The sequence below is a fragment of the Hibiscus syriacus genome, unplaced genomic scaffold (genome assembly GCF_006381635.1).
Source record: "Hibiscus syriacus cultivar Baekdansim isolate YM2019G1 unplaced genomic scaffold, ASM638163v2 tig00111774_pilon, whole genome shotgun sequence".
Taxonomy (NCBI): Eukaryota; Viridiplantae; Streptophyta; class Magnoliopsida; order Malvales; family Malvaceae; genus Hibiscus; species Hibiscus syriacus.
Window position 1 is genome coordinate 3,748,306 of NW_024063175.1, and position 20,090 is coordinate 3,768,395.

The window sequence follows — 20,090 nt, forward strand, 5'->3', positions numbered from 1 at the left end:
TTCTTTGTTCTAGAATTGTGCAAACATTCTATCTTATGAGGATTTCCTTGTAAGTTTGCAAATTTGTATTGTTCTCTTTGGGAGAGAGAGTTCTCAAGAATTTGGGGTATAATTTTTTAGGGTTTGTAAGGTTACTCATTGTCCACAAAAGAAAGACAAATTAGTGAATTTGTGGAAAATCCTTAGTGTGGATAGCTAAGCTAGTGGACGTAGACTTTGGTTGAGAAAGTCGAACCACTCTAAATCGCTGTGCAATTACTTTCAATTTTCTGCAAAAGCTTCCACCAAATTTTTAATTACCAATTCACCTCCCTCTTGGCCGATTTCGTCAATCGATTAACTCAACATACACCGTTAAAGATTTTAAATTATCATATAATTTAAGCATTTTTTATATATTTTTATCAATGATTTAATTTATACTCTTTAAAGTTTATATTTCTACTCTTAATTTTTTAATAAAATATCTTGAAAATTTATATAATCTAACATAAAATCTTACTGTTGGCTATTAAATTTTTTTGTTCTTTCAATTTTTATTTCAATATTTTTTTAAATTAATCTGAACCGAATCTTATCACACTTAGATTTGGTAGACTTGGCTATTACTTTAATTCAATTGTGATGGATAGTCATGTGCTGCTACACCACACACTCATCATCTCCACTAATTATGTCCCTATCTTTAGCTAATGTATGTTTTTATCTTTGTCAAATCTGAAAAATCCTCTCTAGTTTCTGTGTAGCAATGAACCAAAACGTGTTATTCAGTCGAACCCTAATTCCATATGCTTCATCAGTTATGATTAGGAACATATACAAAATTTCACGTTAAGGACGAATTTATAAAATTTTAAGAGATGAAAACAAATTATCAATAAAAAATACAAATAATATAATCTAAAATAGATGAGAATTAAAGTTTTCAGTGACAACTATTTATACCTGTCCCTTGAGTACATCTTGGTTCCATCATATCTTGTTCATTCAGTTGTTAAAGTGAAACCAAGAAGTGGTATTTACTACACTTCTCCAAAATTTAGACCATCTGATGACTCAATCAAACGAATCAAAGAATTTTTTTTTTAATCAGACGTAAGTATAAAGTAGTATTTATTTAAAGATAATTCTCGATTCTTTAACATTAAATATTTGTACCTTAACATTAATAGTACTTAAATCCGAAACTTCAAATAATAATAACAATTGTTTTATCAATGAGATTAATGGGGTCCTGCAGAAGTACTTTAAATAGTGGGATAGCTTTTTCATCCCACTATCAATGAAGTGTTATGAACCTTGGTTCTATCAAAATGAGAATATGAGATGACCATCTGATGATTCATCACCTATCATTTAACATTTTCATAGGTTTCATTTACATTTAAATTAGAATAAGTGAGATCCATTCGGCTGTGAAAGTCAAACCAACATTTGGTATATGCTGCACTTCACCGAATTTTGTACCCTCTCACGTTAATAATATGGATTCAGATATATTTTTTAGAATATGTATATATATATTAATAATAAAAGAAATTCATACGAGATAGGCACAAATAAAATTATAGGGTTAACATCATTAATAAAATAAATAACTAACATAAAATCAAACTTTTCAAGTGGTTGATACCACAAAATCAAACTTTGTAAAAAGGAGAGGTTACAATATTGATTTAGAAAAATTAGAGTGATTCTACCATAACCATTGTAAAAGATAGGGGGAGGTTTCTATATAAACTTTGAAAAGATAGTGTTGTAATTGTTAAATATTGTCTTTAAAAGATTCAATTCAAGTTAGTGAATTGAGAAATCATAGAAAACTAAAGTAGTGGGTGTATATTTTAGTTGATAAAGTTGAATTACTCTAAAACGTTTATGCTAGAAGTTTTAATTTTTGTTCAAATTTTCGTCAAATTTCTCAAAAGCCAATTTTTTCTCTTGACAATTTTCCATTAATTGATCGAGCTAGCAATTTTTAATCGAGAAACTTAATCATGCTAGGGGCGATCTACAACAAGAAAGAAATATAGTTATATACTCTCTCAAATGATAGTAGATGATTAGGGATGACAAATGGGTACAATTTCGTGGATTCCACCCCATACCCGCTCCAATTAGGGTGGGGATAGGTATAACTTTAGTTGGTAGTAGGCGGGTGTGGATTTAGAAAGTGGTACCCGTCGCGGATAGTGGGCGGGTGATGGTTTGAGACCTTACCCACCCCACATCCGCCCGCCCACTAAATACCCATTAAATTTTGGATCATTATGAATTTAGGTATAATTTTAGAGACTAATTTATAAATCTTAATATTGTATAAGATATAACTTATAATTTAACCAAATATTAGATATAATTTTAGAGACTAATATTATGTTTCTTAATGGACGTGTTTGTTTTATGCTTGTTGCTTATGTATAACTTAAGGTTGCTGTCAGACGGGTCTAGCCGGGTACATCTCCAATTGGGTAGTGGGTGTAGGGATGGATTTGAGAATGTACTCGCATAGGCGGATGTGAATTTGAAAAATTTTACCCACCATGGGTGGTGGGCGGGTGGTGGATTTAAAAATATTAAGTGGATATAGGGATAGAGGAGGGGTATCCGCACTCGACCTGCCCGTTTGTCATCCCTATAGATGACGATGAAAGTAAAAAGTTTGAAAATAGTGGATATTGGTATTATATTATGATAAAGAAAACTTAAATTTATTTATTGCAATTATTATTTGAACATGAAAATGTAAAAAAAAAATTATGAAAAATATATAAAAAAAAACTATAAGAAAAGTGAAAATAAGGGTTAAATTAATTTTTGTTCCCGTAGAAATAAGAATACAAATACTGTTATTAAGATTTTATAAATCCTTAGAATGAGAAACGAATCTGTCCTTAATTGACTTGACATTTATTAATAGTTTGATTACTATTATTATTATTATTATTTTGATAAATTTGGAGTGAATATAAGAGAATATTTATTTAAGTTTGACAATAAATATTCACACCTTTAAGGGTGGACTATGATGAAATTATGGGAGGGACCAAGTTGCTTATTTTTTGAAACTAAAAAGGTTTTAAAAGGTAATTAAACCGCAAAATGGAGAATTGGAGCTTAATTTCACTAATTTCAAATTTACCATGTCCTAAAAAGTCATTAAATCAAAAAAAAATTAGAGGCAAAACTTAACTTTATTTAACTTTAAAATTAATAATGTCTTATAAATAATTAAACTAGAAAATTTTAAGAGGGTCAGAACTTAATTTTATTGATTTCGAAATTTCAAAGGCTTAAAATACAATTAAACCATAAAAGTTGGAGTGTTCCTTCCCACCCCCAGTGATCCTACCACTGTCTACCTTTACACATGTAATGTTTAAACTCAAAGCTTCAAAATATAACAATAATTGTCCTAACGAAAGTTTAATTTTATCTATAGGATATTTGGTCAAATTTGACCTTTTTCCTTTGTTAAGATGAACGTATGCATATTTTTTAGGAGTATCCACAAGCATGAATCAAACAAATTGTAAGCCCAGACATTAGGAATATCCACAAACATGAATCAAACAAATTGTAAGCCCAGACATTAGGAATATCCACAAGCATGAATCAAACAAATTGTAAGCCCAGACATTAGGAGTGTCCACAAACATGAATCAAACAAATTGTAAGCCCAGATATGGAGAGGCAAACCCAAAGCCCATCATTGATCCTCCCTCCTTTCCTGCTAAGGGGAATCTGAAAACAAAGATTCTTTCTCGCCCATTTCTGGTTGAAAAACAGCTACTGGATGGCTCAACTGGTCAGAGCACCACCAGCATCAACAATCTGGTTTCATCCAAAACTATTTTCTGGGAATTCCAGGACCAGGATGGCATTCAATCCCATCAACACAACACCTTTCTTAAACAACAGGAAGCTTCCCATTTTGTTGTTTGACATCATGGACACCATCGTTCGCGACCCTTTTTACCATGATGTCCCTGCCTTCTTCGGGTAACTCTCTCTCTCTCTCTCTTTTAATTCTTATTTCACACTGTGTTTGTTTGGGGTCTTTAGTATTGTTTTCCATTTAAAATCAAATATTAATTCGATGGTCAGAATGTCTTTGAAGGAACTAATCGAATGCAAGCATCCAACTGCATGGATGGAATTTGAAAATGGGGTGATTGATGAGGTACACACCTAGATTTGAGTAAAATAGTCTTATGAGTATAGTGTTGGAAGATCTTTTAAACTGCTTGATTGAGGTATCTTACAAGATTGAAATAATTTCACTTGTCAATTTTTAGGATTGATTGCCATTTCAAAGCAATTAAAACTATTTCAGGTGTTGATTCCTTTGAATTGTTGTTCATAGAGATGTAATCGAGTTGAGTTGAGTCGAGTACAGTCCACGGTGAAAGGCTTTGACCTCAAGCTGTTTTGTGTACTAGAGGCGTGAAACAATCCCTGAGCTTGAATGAGTTTCATTTTACAAACTCTTGCTTGAATTAATTAGGATGAAATATCTTAAACAATATGTAATGTTATTTTATTTGTATCATACACATATGCACTAAAAATATTTCAATTATTTATTATAGTACATACATATGATGATACATGTGTTTCACTAGAAATATAATTTTTAAGCACTTTATTAGCTTTTCTGTGTTTGAGGGTGAACTTTATTTGGCAGTGGATATTCAAGCACAGCAAGTTGATTATCTTAAACCCAATTTGGACACACTGTAGCTGTTCTGATTTTCCTGCCGATCATTGTTGCATCATAAATATCGTTTTGCCACTAAACACAAGATGATTAGCCCTTATTGGCCAAAGAAAAACTAGCCCTTTGTAATCCTTTTACTTTATTCTGATACGCTGCCAGCTTTCTGATAAGTGAATATAGTAGCTGAAATAGTTTCTGGTTTTGAATAACTAATTTTTTCTGCATGTATCAATAAATGAAGCTTGTGCACACAACCGAAACATGACAAGCCACTCTGCTGCTTTTAGACTATCACTACATGCATCGATTAGTTATTTGTATTCTTTATTTCCTGGTGACCTTATTAGTTTCATACCAATGTTAACCATAACCGTGATCCTTTGTCATATTGAGACGTATAGTTGCTCCAGTGACAGAAACCTTCTGGCACTTGTAAATTTCCAGTCGACCAGAGATATACCATTAGAGGATTCATTTATCAGGAACTTTTGTATTTATATTTTACCACTGTACTTTCTGCAACATATTTTATCAATATAATTTGGGACTGAAAAAATGTAAAAATTCCATGCCTTTAGTCTGTGTTTTTTTAAACCCCACCCCCTAGCCCCCTTTCCTCACTCATTCCTTCTTACTTATAGATCTCTTAATTGCACTATCACCTCATCTTTTAAAGACATTGCTTTTCTCCTTATTTAATTGCTTTGTTGTTTACGTACTGGTCTGGAGTGTGAGAAAAAGTTATCTTATTTCCTTTCAGGAGGAGCTAGAAGCAAAATTCTTTAAAGATAGAAGGCCTTTTGATTTGCAAGGTTGGTTTTTGTTTTTTTTTTCCTTTACTTTCAGTCCATTTTTAAGGCTGCTTGAATCTTCAATAGCCATATGCAAAATGTGATGATAGTATAAATTCTCAAATAAATCTGATATTAAATATTCTGAATTGACTGGGGAAGAAATGTGTTTCAACGTGTTGTTTTTCTTCTTTTTGTTTCATTTGACATAGAGATTCCTTTTCTCTGTTATCTTTCAGTACCACGGTGCTAATTTTGGTTGTACTAATTAGGAAATCTACCTTGCAAAGTATAGAAACTTTTATTAATTACTGTAAAGAAAAAGGTTTAAAAATTCACTCATATTAACAAGGTGGTCTTTGGAGATAAGAGTGCTAATCAAGAAAGTTTGTTTCATCTTCTGGAAAGTAGAAGAAATCGGTTTCACAGTTAATGGCTTGGTGGCACCAAGCTAAGAGAATCATGGGAGTTTTGATGCTAAAGAAGGTACAGAAGAAATGGTTTGTGTTTCCTAGAAAGTAAGCATGGGAAATATAGTTCTTGGGGCTATTCTATTTCTAGGGCCGTATATTATGACTGTTAACAAAAGAGCTAAACCATCATGGTTTGTGGTCCTGAGTCTGCTATACTCTTCAAAGAGGCTTTAGACCATTGAATATGGTTGCCTATGTTGATATAATGCATGGATATCTAACTAGATGGATGAGTAGATTTGTGGTGTTTCCATAGATAAGCTGCATATTGGTTCAAATATGTGTTTTATTGATCTTTTGGATAATGCCTCAACTCAGTGAGACAAAGAGTTAAAGAGAGCTTGCATTTATTCAACTTTATCTGCACCTATGTTTGTGTTACATAGGCATGTGCATCCTGAAATTTTTTCAAATCTTCCTCCAATGAAATTAGGATTGACATTTAATTAGCTTGCCCTTTTAGCATTCTTAGCTCTGAGCAAAGGGAAAAAATCTTTGAAAAAATATAGTTTAATATAACCAGCCACAAAGACATGTGGAAACCTAGGGCATCATGTAGGAAGTGACCAAAATTAATTTAGTTTGCACACAATTTTGTTATCGTAAAAATGCCATTTTTGCACCAAAATTAATTTAGCTTGCATGCACTGTAGAAAGTGGCAGTCTTTAAGTAGATGATGTTGTGTGCTCTTTTCAGTTTTAGTTGGCTATGTTGGTTAGATATGTTGCATAATCATAATGGGATCGAATGAAAGCAGAAATTAAATTCCTAAGTGATCTTGAGAGAGTGGGAAAGAAAGTGAATTCATAAAGACAGAGCAAGTATTGATGAACTTGTACAAAATATCAGATACTGGTGACCGAGTTTTTAGTTTCCAATAATTTGAAAGATCAATGCTAATGTTGTTCTGATCCTAACGAATATCGTATTCACCATTATTTGAAATAAAGAAAATATATCTAATAGATCTGTGGTTTGCGCTACATATCTACAAATAATATTAAGAGAACATAAGAAAGAGAATATTGATTTGCAAATTAAATATGATGTTTTTAATTGTCAAGATGAATAATTGTTGTTGTAATTAAAAAGTTAAGAAACTAGTTATATGTAAAACTCAGGATTATGCTTTTATTTGTTTTACGCACGAGAGTTGGACATGGAAGATGGAATCAGATATGCTATGGCAAGTATATTCCCAGTCAGGTTTAGAGTAACATTTTGCACTTTTTGGATACAAGAGGCGACTATGGTGGCATTCCAATAGATCTTCAAAAAATTGTTTTCTTCTTTGTATTTCATTTGTAATATGTCTGCTTGTGTTGGCCTTCCTAATTATCTTTAGGTGTTAATTTCAATGACTTATTTTTCAGGCCTCAAAAATTGTATGAGAAGAGGGTATACCTACTTAGAAGGAGTCGAAGAGTTGCTTCAAGACTTGAAGAAAAACAATTATGAAATGCATGCTTTTACAAATTACCCCATCTGGTAGGATGCAACAGCTCTCGTGGTTCCTTCTGATTCAGTAGTTTATTAATTGAATATTTACACGTGTATGTGTTTCTTCAGGTACAAAATAATCGAGGAAAAGTTAAACATTTCAAAGTATTTGTCATGGACATTTTGTTCATGCATGTATGGTATGTTCAAGGACCTAATCTCTTCCCAATTAAAATATAGTTCTCACAGAAGTATCTCTGGTCTCAACCGAATGGAGAATTTCACTTCTATTTTGTTTTAGTTTCTTGGCCCTAAATCCATTCCCTCATTACACATTATAGCCTCTAAACAATAATGAAGAAGGATGATTTCTTGCACTATTTTTTGGTAGAAAAGAGACCATAGCCTGAGTGATGTTAGAAGGGGAATTTTGCAGGTGTAAGGATTGAACCGACCTAGCTGGAATCCATTTCCTAGGCAAGGTGGGTAAAACCATTAGGGTTAAAACTGATTTCGTCACCCTTTAATCTCCTTTTCTCTGAAGTCGTGATAGAATACCTAAGCAAATGATGAACTTCCTAATGATTAACATTGCTGATATAGTCCTCGATGATTAGTAGTTTATCAGCACGATATGTTATGCATTATGACAGTTCTGCGTAAAAAAGAGTCTACAGCTAGTTTTTATTTCAACAGAAAAGGTAAGGTGATTAGTACCTTCTAGTTTGTGCTGTGCTAAACATGGGCCTTTCTTTCCATTTATTTTCCTACACCTTACGTAGGCTCACTTTGTTCTGTTTCTGTTGTCTTCTACTGTTATACGTGAAGTCAAGGAAGGAAAGGAACATTATTGGCGTCAATTATTTTAGTAATATCAGGATATCAGTTTATTGTTATTTTATTAGAAGTATGGGGAGATCTTATTTGAGTTTCTTATGTCATTAGGAGTCTTTCTTTATTTAGAGTTCTTGTTTAGTTAAATCTTTTATTCAAACAAGTAAACCTATGTAACCTCTATATAAAGAGGCTGATTGATAGCAATAAAATTAATTCAGAATTTATTTTAATTTTACATGATTTAAGATTCTCCCTATCGATTCTAAGGTCTAGAATTCCCCTCGGCAAGTTCTAAGGTTTCAGTCTCCCTTTGACGAGCTGATTTATTGATCCCAAACACAAGATTGTAACATTCTAACTGATATGAGTCTTTATACTTGGGAGTTGATCATGTGAATGTCTCATGGCAATGAAAATGACCGTATGCACAAAGAGCATCCCAGATATGGATGTCAAATTCCCACTTGCCAGTTGGTCACACTCTCTTCCCATTTTGTTTACCTCATTGAACATGTAATAACAGTTAATGTTGCCTGGAAGCCTTTTTTTGCGTTTTAATTGTAAATTAAAAATACCATTTTTTTTCTTAACTTCCTAAGAAATGGTTAACCTCCTTGTTTCTGGTTCATTATTAGTGCTTCCAGAAGCAAGCGAGTTCAAAGAGAAACGGCACAAAACATCTATCCATATAACATTTTGCTTTTTTTTTTCAACCTTCATAAGTGTTTCAACTTTCAATGTTATTTCACACTGTACAACTATCAGTGATTGAGTTCTTGAGCAAATCAGAAAATATGTATATTTAGAGAATGTTACCTGCTTTCTGTATTCATGTATCTCTTTCTGCCATAGTGAATGATTCTCTCTTTTGTGCATCCAGGGAAGAGGAAGCCTGATCCTGATTTCTATTTGGCTGTCGTAGAACATCTTCAAGTTGATCCAGGAAGCTGTATATTCATTGATGACAGGTACCATCCTTGCCTACTTTCTAATAAGGAGGCTCTTGTAATCGGATCGAAAACTAAAAGCAATAGTAGTAGAGGGTACAAACCCTGGTTTCTCGAGGGCTAATAAGAGAGATGTTTCACCTTGTGTTAAAAGAAAAAAGATGCTTTCAAATCAAAATTACAACACCTCTCACTCCTAAATATAAGCAGTTCTAGATTCTCTATCTTATTATGCATATGCATGACATGAACTGATATGGGTGCATGTGTTGTTTGGAGACCGCAGGCCCTCGTGTGTCTCTACGGTATGCATGTAAGTTTCCTGTGTGGGTGTCTTTGCACAATCATTCTTTTCTCCTAATTTGTAAATCATATTTAAAATAAATAAATAACAGTAGAAGATACATTATCGACGTGCAATACATGTTTACCGTTGTTTGTGGTCTAATTTCTATGTGCCACATTATTGGGGGTTCATGTGAAGGCCTAGCGTGCCTTTAACTAGCCAAAGGGAGATAAACCATTTCACATCCTACAGGTTTCACTCATCAATTGGATAGTCTCAAATTCTGAGCATCAGTGAAACCCTTTGGGATTGAAGTGCCAGTGTGCTCCAGGGTCATTGTATTATCTTCAGTCATCGCAGGCTTTGCATCATTCAGAGACTTGTACATGCATAATTGGCTTTTTTTTCTTACTAACATGTTGCGCAGGATAAAAAACGTGGAGGCTGCTGTAGGAGTCGGCATTACTGGTCTTCAGTTTAAGAACTCGGATTTACTACGCCGAGATCTTGTACGATTGGGGGTTGAAATTCCGATAGATGGACAGTGAAGATCAGCTTAAGCCTTCAGAATGAAGGCCATGTATGTTTCATTCTTTGTATGGAGTATTCTTGGAATAAGCTCTGTATTTTATATCACCCTATGAAAAAGCTTTTCTCCAGGTTTTTCATCCTTGATGACCTCTTATCCACTGGTTTTCTTTTTTCACTTAAAGAATTCAACTCTTTGTTCATTTTGTTGTAGCTCGCCCCATTACATCTTGAACTATTTTAAAGAACATTCTCCCTTTAAAAAATATATACATAATATTTTTCATAAATTATGTCTCCATAGACTAAAAAAGCTACAACCAGATTCAATGTTATTATCCTTGCAGTATTAATTTGATAGATATTATTGTTGTTGCAACATTTTTGGAATACATTTATTGTCTGTAATTTAACAACTATATGAAAAACAAAAATACTATAATTTGAATACATGTCTTCACCACTCAAGTGTGATTCAACATACAAATTTGAAACTATAAATAAAATAGGCATAATGCAAAAAATAGCCCCCAATGTTTACTAAAATGGTCATTTTGGCCCATATTCTCTTTCTTTTAGAGCATTTTGTCCCATAACATTTGACTTTAGAGCAAAAAGCTCCTTTACATATGAAAATTATTAGATAACACACGATACACTCCAAAATATGAGTTTTTTTTAATCTAAAATAAAATTGTTGAGGGTTAAAATACCCTCAAAAATAAATAAGGGACAGAGATTATTCTGTCAAATGTTAGAGGTTATTTTGCCCTAAAAAGAAACGTTGGTAGGCCAAAATACTCCAAAAAAATAGAATATGGGCAAAATAATTATTTGTAAACTTTGGGGACTAATTTTGGCATTATGCCAATAAAAAACTGCAAAATTCAAGCTCTACTTAGCAACTCCATTGAAAAGAAGTCCTTGCCTACTTTGACTATTAGTCATCACTCTCAAAAACCAACATTATTTCCAAGGAAATTTTAAAAATTTCAGCAATAAAAAAAAAATTGCTATGGTATGTGTCTGTTTCCAGATTCTAACAACTCTCCTAACAGTGACTATAATTTCTCCAAGATTAATTCTTATTACAGAAGAAATATTTGAGGACATAAGTATTTACAATGCTCACTTCAAAACTCCAAAAATAATAAATAAATAAAATTGCCAAAATAATTTAGTGAAGTTTTGCCATTTTCTTTGCTCATACAAAATTTACACAATGTTTTCTTCTCTAATCTCCATTTTTTTTTAATTATGATTGGACAGAGGTCTCTTTATAAATTTTCTCTTTCTCATCACTCTTGCTCTTTTGTACTCAACTTTCGACTTCACCTTCTCCAACTTTTCTTTAGCTCCCTCTATATCAGCTTCAATAGCTTTCTCTCTTTTCTCATCAGATAGCAAAGCCAGTCTTGCAAATTTCTTTGGCCTCACCAATCCAAGCCTCTCGGTTATTTCCTTGAATGCCGGTACAAGACCGCGTCTAATGAAACACCTTTCCATCAGTTGCATTGAGTTGAGCTCTGGGAGCAACGGAGCATCCTTCAATTCGAGGTCCAAGCAGAACGGCGAGTCCTTCAACCACATCCTAAGAGAGTGAGCCTTCGCTACAAGGAGGCCACTGCGTGTTTTGCAAGGAAGAAACGGGGATCCCATCTCCCAAAGGCATGCCTTCAATGTGCTGTTAAGGGAAACCATGTTGTACTCTGCTGTCCCAGTTATTAGAACAACTGATTTCGGAGACTCTGGATACCCTTGTAGTGAAGCATCCTTCCATATGGAAAAAAATGTTAAGATAAATATACAACAGTGATTACTGAAAACTCGAGCCAAGAACAGGACATTCATTATAAGCAGGGATCGAGAAACAGAACAAAAAGCATTCAACTAAATCAATCTCCTTAATGTCCTTGATCTTTCTGCAATAAACTCAAATGAAGGCGACCCTAGTTGTCTGTTCATGGCACCATCTAGAATCATGAACAGGCTGATAATCAATAAACTCTACATTTTTAACTTAATGTCACATTTAACAGTTAAACTTCAAGAAAGTATCCAATATAGTTTACTGAAGAAGATAAAAATATACAATGTAGTACCTCTGCTTTAATTGTGCATCAATTCACCCATGTAAAACGGGGATCTGCACTATGTGGCGGCTACCGTACACGTTCAAAAGCTTTCATCTTGTGACTAGGCATTTTTCTATGACATGTATCATTATCTTACAGGGTGACAGTCGCATTACAAATTTTACAAACCGTGTTACAAGTGTAGGATGAATTGATGCAGGCACAGGTACCATAATGCAACTTCTTTTTCATACACGAATTTTCATTTTCATTTCATTTCCTTTTTCTTTTTTTTTTGAAGCACTAAATATGACATTATACCATTATAAATAGGTATAGCATATATGTAACTACACTAGACCAGGTGGTTTTCAAAATGTCAAAAGGAAACTAAAACAAAGGTTCGGAGAACTTACCTGCATATGATCAAGCCACAGAGTGAGAGCAACAAGAGCAGAACCAGCAGATAACTTTCTAAAATCAGCACCCCAATCTTTATCAGCTACCCTGAACCAGAGAAGCTATAGTATAAGGGAAATAAATACAGTATCATAATAATCATAGTCTGGTCTAGCTTTCAGTTCCTATCTATGACTATTCATATGCTTAAAATAGTCCTCTTTAAAATAGCCCAATCCAAATTTGCATCAAAGTTCCAATGAAGTTTCAGTCCTTGCATATGGATGGATTGAATTGACGCAAAACATTTTCGATCAACACTAACAAGGACGGACACATGATCTTATGCTGGGGGCGAACTTATAAAATTCTAGGGGTCAATGACAGCAATTTCAAACATAATTTTATCGTAGCAGCAAGCATATCCTAATACCTAAAGGACTAATTTTCCAAATTAGGCAAGAAAAAAACTTGATTTGGCTAAACCGCAGCTGCAAACTAACTAAAGCTACTTTTGAAGATCTAACAAAATTTTGATATTCCATCAAATTTCTACCATAATCAGAAATCATCTACACTTTAATCGAGAAGCTTAAGAAAATATGAATGCAATAAGTTGATAACATTAGAAATATAGTAAATATTATAAATACGAGAATCATTCCGAAAACCCTCATTTCTTGGACTAGCTTTAAGAACTTCATTGATGATAGAATATAATTCAAAAAACTTGGGAATAAAGGCGATGAAAATGAACCTATCGCTGTAAGTATACCTAAAAACATCATGTCGAAAAATGTTCTTCTTGACTGCCAACTGGAAAACCCACGAGGCAGTGGCCCGCTGCTCAAATGCCCATAATAGATCCTCCAAGGCATTGACAAAGTTAAAGGCTGCGTTGTCCTCTACAGGTTCTAGCTTCTCAAGACAACTTTCTAGCTCTGAAAATTGCAACTTGGATTTCTCTGTCAGAAGCCTAGATTACAACAATTATAATCAATAATTGTACGGAATGAAACCAAGGGGAAGGAAATCTGTCTTCAAGACCATTGTCTTGTTCCTAAAATGAAAACCATATACCTGATAGGAAGATCAAATCCAACATCTTTAACTGCATTTAAGAGGATAATGGCTTCACTCGTGTGCTGGGACAAACTTGCAGCCCTGATAAAGCACGTACATATTCTGTGGTCTATTTCCAATCCCTCCATCTTCATCTCCATAAGCTTTTGAATTCCAACATTATAATCCCCATTCTGAAGATAAGCATTAATGACTGAACTGTATGGTAGTGTAGTCATATTCAATCCCATTTCTTTCAAATTAGTAAGAACGTTTTCTGCTTGCTCTGGCTGTCTAGAGCTTCCATAAGAAACCATAAGCAAGTGCATTGTAGCAATAGTGGGTTCTACTCCTGCTTCTTTCATCATACTTAACAGGCTTTCAGCTTTGGAATGGTTTCCAGAATTTCTATATATTTTCATCATCATATGATAGAAAGAACGGTCCAAACTGTAGCCTTTAGAAAGCAACTCTTTGAATAATGCCTCAGCTTGTTCCGGCAGTTGCTGCTTGCCAAATGCGGAAATCAGACTTTTAAAGGTGTCTAATTTCGGTTCTAATCCCGCTTTCCTCATTTCATACATCAGAGATAATCCCTCTTCAGTTCTACGATCTCTACAGTACATTATAATCAAAGTGTTGTAAGTGTCCTCATCTGGTTCAAGTCCAGCTTCTATAATCTTCTGATATATTTGAGCTGTCATTTTGTAATCCTCAATCCCTGAGTACAACTTTAGCATAGAATTCCAAATTGAAAGATCAGGCTTAAATCCTGCTTCTTCCATTTCAGAGACCATGGCTTCAACATCCCTCACTCGTTTCCCCTTGCAGAACAGTCTAACCATAATCCTGTAAAGATGCATGGTAGGAAAATACCCTGCAGCTTTCATTCCACTGTATATCTTCTTCACCTCAAAGAGGTTTCCAACTTGAGCAAATGCATCAAGCATCAGAAGAATAGAACTCTTGCTTATATTAAAGCCCATATCTTGCAATTCCTGGATTACCACATAAATCTCAGTCAATCTTCCATCGACAATTAATGCTTCCAAGAGACCATTAATGGATTCTACTGTTGGTGAAGGACCATCTCTCATCATTGTATTAAAAACAGCTCTAGCTCGTTCATAGCAACCACTTGCAGCATAAGCTTGTATTAGGGCATTCCAGATCTTGCGATCCACATTAGATCTCTGTCTAACATTCCCCACCACACTTTCAGCTTTTTGCCACAGCTTCACTTTTCCATACGCTGCAATAACGACGACATAAATAACAGGATTGTCGAGAAGAAAACCTTTTGATTCAGCTTGATTAATCAAACAATGTGCTGTCTCAGGGAAGCCCATTTTACAATATACCCTAATCATACATTTCAGAGTACATTCAGAAGGTTCAACACCACAGAATCTCATTTCGGTAAAAATCTGAGAAGCTTCAGCTAGAAGTCCATTTTCTTCACAGCATCTAATAAGGGACTCATACATGGTAGAACTCCTGCTAAACAAACCAGATTCTCTAGCATTACCGTACTCCTTCAAGGCAGCATTTAGCTGGCAAGCCTCACAGAGTACGACAACTAGAGCTTCAGTTATCAGTTTATTAGGCCCTTCAAAGTGTTCTTTCAGGAACTCAAGTAATTCACATGCTTCTTTGTTCCTACCAGATGAACTGTATGAACTCAAAATAGACAACAAATTCTCTTCATCTAGTGCATCACCATTACTTATGCCTGATATCAGCATCTGTGCAGCCAGGTCATAGCATTCACACTTGACAAGGAAAGAAGAAATAGTCTGAGGATTCATACCACAAAGTTCTTTCATGTCTCCAACCACCATTTTAATTTCTTCCACTTTGTTTTCCTTTCTTAGTGCCTGAAGCATTACCTCGTAAAGTATATCATCAGGCGTGAAACCATCACGAACCATTTCCCTGTACATCACCCATGCCTTTGCTATCTCGTTACATCTGAAGAGGATATCCAACATGACAGAGTATGCCAGGAAATCAGGTCTAATCCCCGATCTGCGCATGCAATTGAATGTCTCCTCAGCCTCCACAGCCATTCCAGCCTTAGCATACCCACAAATCAAAGCACTATAAGTCCGCACAGTAGGTTTAACGCCAGCATGCAACATCTCAGACATCAAATTGGAAGCCTCCTTTATCTTATTTGCTTTCCCTAGGGAATCAATCAAGACTGTATATGTTACCACATCTGGATTCCGCCCTGACACTTTCATGTCCTTGTAAAGCTGCAATCCCAATTCATGCTGGCCCTGCTTCCCATACATGTGAATAATTGTATTATAGGTCATCTCATCTCTACCGAACCCCATCTCAACCATTTCATCACAAATCTGTTTTACCTTGTCCACATTTCCTTCTCTTGCAAAAGCATATAGCAATGAATTATATGTAACGGCATCCGGGAAAAACCCTTTAGACTCCAAATCCCTAAACAGCTGCTCAGCTTTATGTGACATACCACATCTCCCGTACACAGAAATCATAGCATTATAAGTCCATAAATCAGGTTGACAATTACAGCTATCCATATCATCAAAAACCTTCATTGCCTCCTCCAAGTTTGATACCCTAGAACAAGCACTAATAAGAGTATTATATGTTATTATATCCGGTCTAAGACCAGACCTCCTCACCTCATTCAAAAGCTTGATAGCTAAATCAGGCAACATAGCTCCCGCTTTCAACCTAGCATTGATTAAAGTATTGAAACTTACGAGGTCGGCCTCACACCCTCTCTCGCGCATTAAATCGAGCAGTTCCTGGACTTTCTGAAACCTTCCACTTCTTGCATAAACACCCATCATGGCATTATAAACCTGAACAGTATTCCCAACGGTAGGCTCAGCCCTGGTAAAGATTTCAACAGCTAAAATCTCCTGATTGGCCCTCCCCAGCACAGCCAAGATAGTAGCAAGCATCCTGGCATTAGGGGAATACCATTGCTTCAAATTTAACCACTCAAAAACTTCCAGGGCACGTTGCCAGTTCTCCTGACCAACATATTTCACAAGGAAACAAAAATCGGTGGGTGTCATCTGAACTTTCCTATCATCCAAAACATCAGCAACAAACTGATCTTGTCCCAACCCCAAAATCTTGTCGGTCAAAAACTTCACTCTTTCTCTCCAATCTTTGGCCCTTTTCAATGCCAATTTAGTCATCTTTTTAACCCTAGTCTTACTTACTCTTCCCAACCTCTCCTGGGTCTCATCGTTCACTTCCAAAGTTTCAATCTTTGAGGATTCCAAAGATAATTCAGTTTCCTTAATTACAGGGGTAAGTTGAGGAGAGGTGACTGAAAAATGGGTTTGAGTTGAAGGGTATGTTTCAAGTAATTGAAGTTGAAGGTGAGGCCATCTCTCAGATGGGGAGGCTCTGCTATAGCTAAATTTGTTGGTATTGCTATCGCTGTCATTTGTGTGTTCATTTGATGAAGAAGTACAGGAGATAGAGGTGTTCGTGCATACCTTTGAAGTGGGAGATGCAAAAGGGAGAACAAGTCCTCCATTGAAAGACATGGCCATGGGCCAAATGATTTTTTGTTTTCTAAAAGTTCCAAGTCAATTGCTACGGAAGAAAACTAAAAAAATATAGTTTTCTCCTCCATACAACCTATTGCAACATCCCATCAGCACAGGCCCCCAATTACTTGGACAACATAGCCCATATAAGAAAATCAAATCCAAAATGGATAAAATTAATTGTCGCTCTCATTTTCTCTTTTGCGCTCTGCTCGCTTTTCCTTTTCGACGGTTCGAGTTCGAGTTCGAGTTCAATTCTCTCCGGTTACTCTCTGGTTGTTGAAGTTCTTTCACTGGTTCGAAAATGGAGGCCGAGAAAGGAGTGGAAAATGACGCTTCTGCTGCTAACCAGTAAAACAATCGTAAGGTCAAGAGGGCAGTTGCAGCGATGCTTACAAGATCTAAAGAGGGAGTGACTGTAAAAACCGAAGATGAAAACCTGAGTGAGGAGGAAAAGATTGAGAAAGAGCAGAGAGAACTTGTACCGTTGTCGAGTGGTAGAAAACTCAAGTCTTATCAGCTTAAAGGTGTCAAGTGGTTAATCTCCTTATAAACCTATGGCAACATCCCATCAGCACAGGCCTCCAATTACTTGTGCTCAAACAGCCCATATATGAAAATAAAATCCAAAATGGATAAGTAACATCACAAATTTAAATAGGGATAAACTACTCGTATGACCACTTAATTATTGCTTCTTTTCACTTTGATTACCAATATTTTGATTTTATTCGATTAAATCATCTAGCTATTTAAAGTTACAATCAAGCCATTTGACGATAAAAAAACTAATGATACAGCTAATATGGTAGTTATGAACTAACGACGAGGGAGACGTATGGTTTTTATATTATTACTAATGCCAATTAAAAATAAGAAAATACACATATTAAAAAGTTAACGTCTCACAAAAAAACCTACTAATGCCACTCGTTTTAATTTCTTTTTTGAAACACTTAACCTATATATCAAAATAGGTAGCAGATATCTTCGCAAGGAAGAAGATTCAGATGCGAGATGATAAGTGCGAAAAAGATTCGCTTTCACATTTTAAACCACAATGGGTGTGAGATATAGTAAGTGCAGAAAATAGGTTTAGGGATTTTTTTTAAAAAAATCTAAAAGCAGTTTTTAAAATTCTTTTGTAAAAAAAAAAGGTTTTTTTACGATGAGGACCCTAGAAATAATGGGTGATTTATGGTTTCATTATAATAAAAAAAATTGGATAATATATATGGTAAGTGTGGAAAATGAGTTTTGATAAAAAGTTTTCATTATTTGTAAATAAAATCAATTTTGAAAACCTTTAAACATGTTTTTGTTTGTTTGTATCACTGGAAGTAACTAAAGAGTTATTTGTAAGAGTTAAATGTATTAAGACGCTTTAAATTATTTTTTAATTTTGGTATCAAATTTAGTAAATTTGAATATAAATGGGACAACCGTCATTTAAGTTCAATTTAGCGCTTTTGAAAAGTGTTGTGAAAAAATGATTTTTAGAAGTGTTTTTGAATTATTTTATAAGAGAAAATAATCTCAGTGACTAAAAATCTCAGATAATATACGATTTTGATCAACTTTTTTTGGATTTACGAAAATGACCAACAAAATCGCAATGCGATTTTCACTATCGCAAATTCGCGTTGCATTTCGCGTTGCGATAATTGAAAATCGCGTTGCGATTTTCCATTTCGCGTTGCGATTTTCCAGTTCGCGTTGCGATTTTTCATTTCGCGTTGCGATTTTCCAGTTCGCGTTGCGATTTTCCAGTTCGCGTTGCGATAGTCTACAGTTGTCGTTGCGATTTTCCAAATTCGTTGCGATAGTCTACAGTTGTCGTTGCGATTTTCCAAATTCGTTGCGAAAACCGTGTTGCGATTTTCCATTTCGCGTTGCGATTTTCCAGTTCGCGTTGCGATAGTTTAAAATCGCGTTGCGATTTTCCATTTCGCGTTGCGATTTTCCAGTTGCGATAATCTACAGTTATCGTTGCGATTTTCCAAATTCGTTGCGAAAATTCGTTGTGATAGTTAAAAAAAAAGATTTTGTTTCTTAAGAATTTTCTCTAAAAAGATAGTATACGCGCGGACGTGTCAAAGACACATATTACCACGACCACGATCACGACCCCGACCCGACCCGAGATGAGACAGACGGCGGCGACGGCGCGCGAGAGTCCCCCTTGTTCTCTATCACTCAACAAGGAAGTGGGAAAGCCAAGCCTTAAATACCATTCTCAATAGTGTTTCCAATACTATGTGAGATTGAGCATTACCAACACTTGTTTCCAATACAATGTGATTATTCAGGAAACAATTAACAATCATGCACCTTAAAACAACTGAATCAGCAACCAATTGCATTAGTATTATACGATTAAATATGTCATAATTAAAAGTCAATCTACAATCAATCGCGATTATTACAATTTTAAGCAAAACATTCAAAAATAATATCACTATTTAAGGCTCAATCCCACATAGTATTGGGAACAAGTGTTGGTAATGCTCAAATCCCACATAGTATTGGAAACACTATTGGGAATGGTATTTAAGGCTTGGCTTTCCCACTTCCTTGTTGAGCGATAGAGAACAAGGGGGACTCTCGCGCGCCGCCGCCGCCGTCTAGTCTCGTCTCGTTTCGTGTGGTCGTGGTCGTGGTCGTGGTCGTGGTCGTGGTAATACGTGTCTTCGACACGTCCGCGCGGATACTATCTTTTTAGAGAAAATTCTTAAGAAACAAAATCTTTTTTTTAACTATCGCAACGACAACTGTAGACTTTCGCAACAACAACTGTAGACTATCGCAACGAATTTGGAAAATCGCAACCACATTGTAGACTATCGCAATGCGAATGCGATTTTCGACTATCGCAATGCGAATGCGATTTTCAACTATCGCAACGCGAAATGGAAAATCGCAACGCGAAATGAAAAATTGCAACGCGATTTCCAACTATCGCAACGCGAAATACAAC

The 20,090-nt window shown here is 35.2% G+C and overlaps 2 protein-coding genes across 2 annotated transcripts; one reads left to right on the forward strand and one right to left on the reverse strand.

Moving 5' to 3' along the window:
- Positions 1 to 3,747: 3,747 nt before the first annotated feature.
- Positions 3,748 to 10,226, forward strand: LOC120170230 (flavin mononucleotide hydrolase 1, chloroplatic-like). Its single transcript, XM_039178207.1, has 7 exons — positions 3,748 to 4,002; positions 4,108 to 4,183; positions 5,481 to 5,532; positions 7,359 to 7,473; positions 7,555 to 7,625; positions 9,143 to 9,230; positions 9,923 to 10,226. The coding sequence occupies exons 1-7, from the start codon at positions 3,797 to 3,799 to the stop codon at positions 10,041 to 10,043; spliced, it is 729 nt and encodes a 242-aa protein (XP_039034138.1). The 5' UTR covers positions 3,748 to 3,796; the 3' UTR covers positions 10,044 to 10,226.
- Positions 10,227 to 11,216: 990 nt separating this feature from the next.
- On the reverse strand, positions 11,217 to 17,618 carry LOC120170226 (pentatricopeptide repeat-containing protein At3g18110, chloroplastic-like). Its single transcript, XM_039178203.1, has 4 exons — positions 13,578 to 17,618; positions 13,273 to 13,473; positions 12,515 to 12,605; positions 11,217 to 11,796 (listed from the first exon to the last, which is right to left on the reverse strand). Exons 1-4 carry the CDS (start codon positions 17,114 to 17,116, stop codon positions 11,275 to 11,277), a joined length of 4,353 nt encoding a protein of 1,450 aa, XP_039034134.1. The 5' UTR covers positions 17,117 to 17,618; the 3' UTR covers positions 11,217 to 11,274.
- Between the last annotated feature and the right edge of the window lie 2,472 nt (positions 17,619 to 20,090).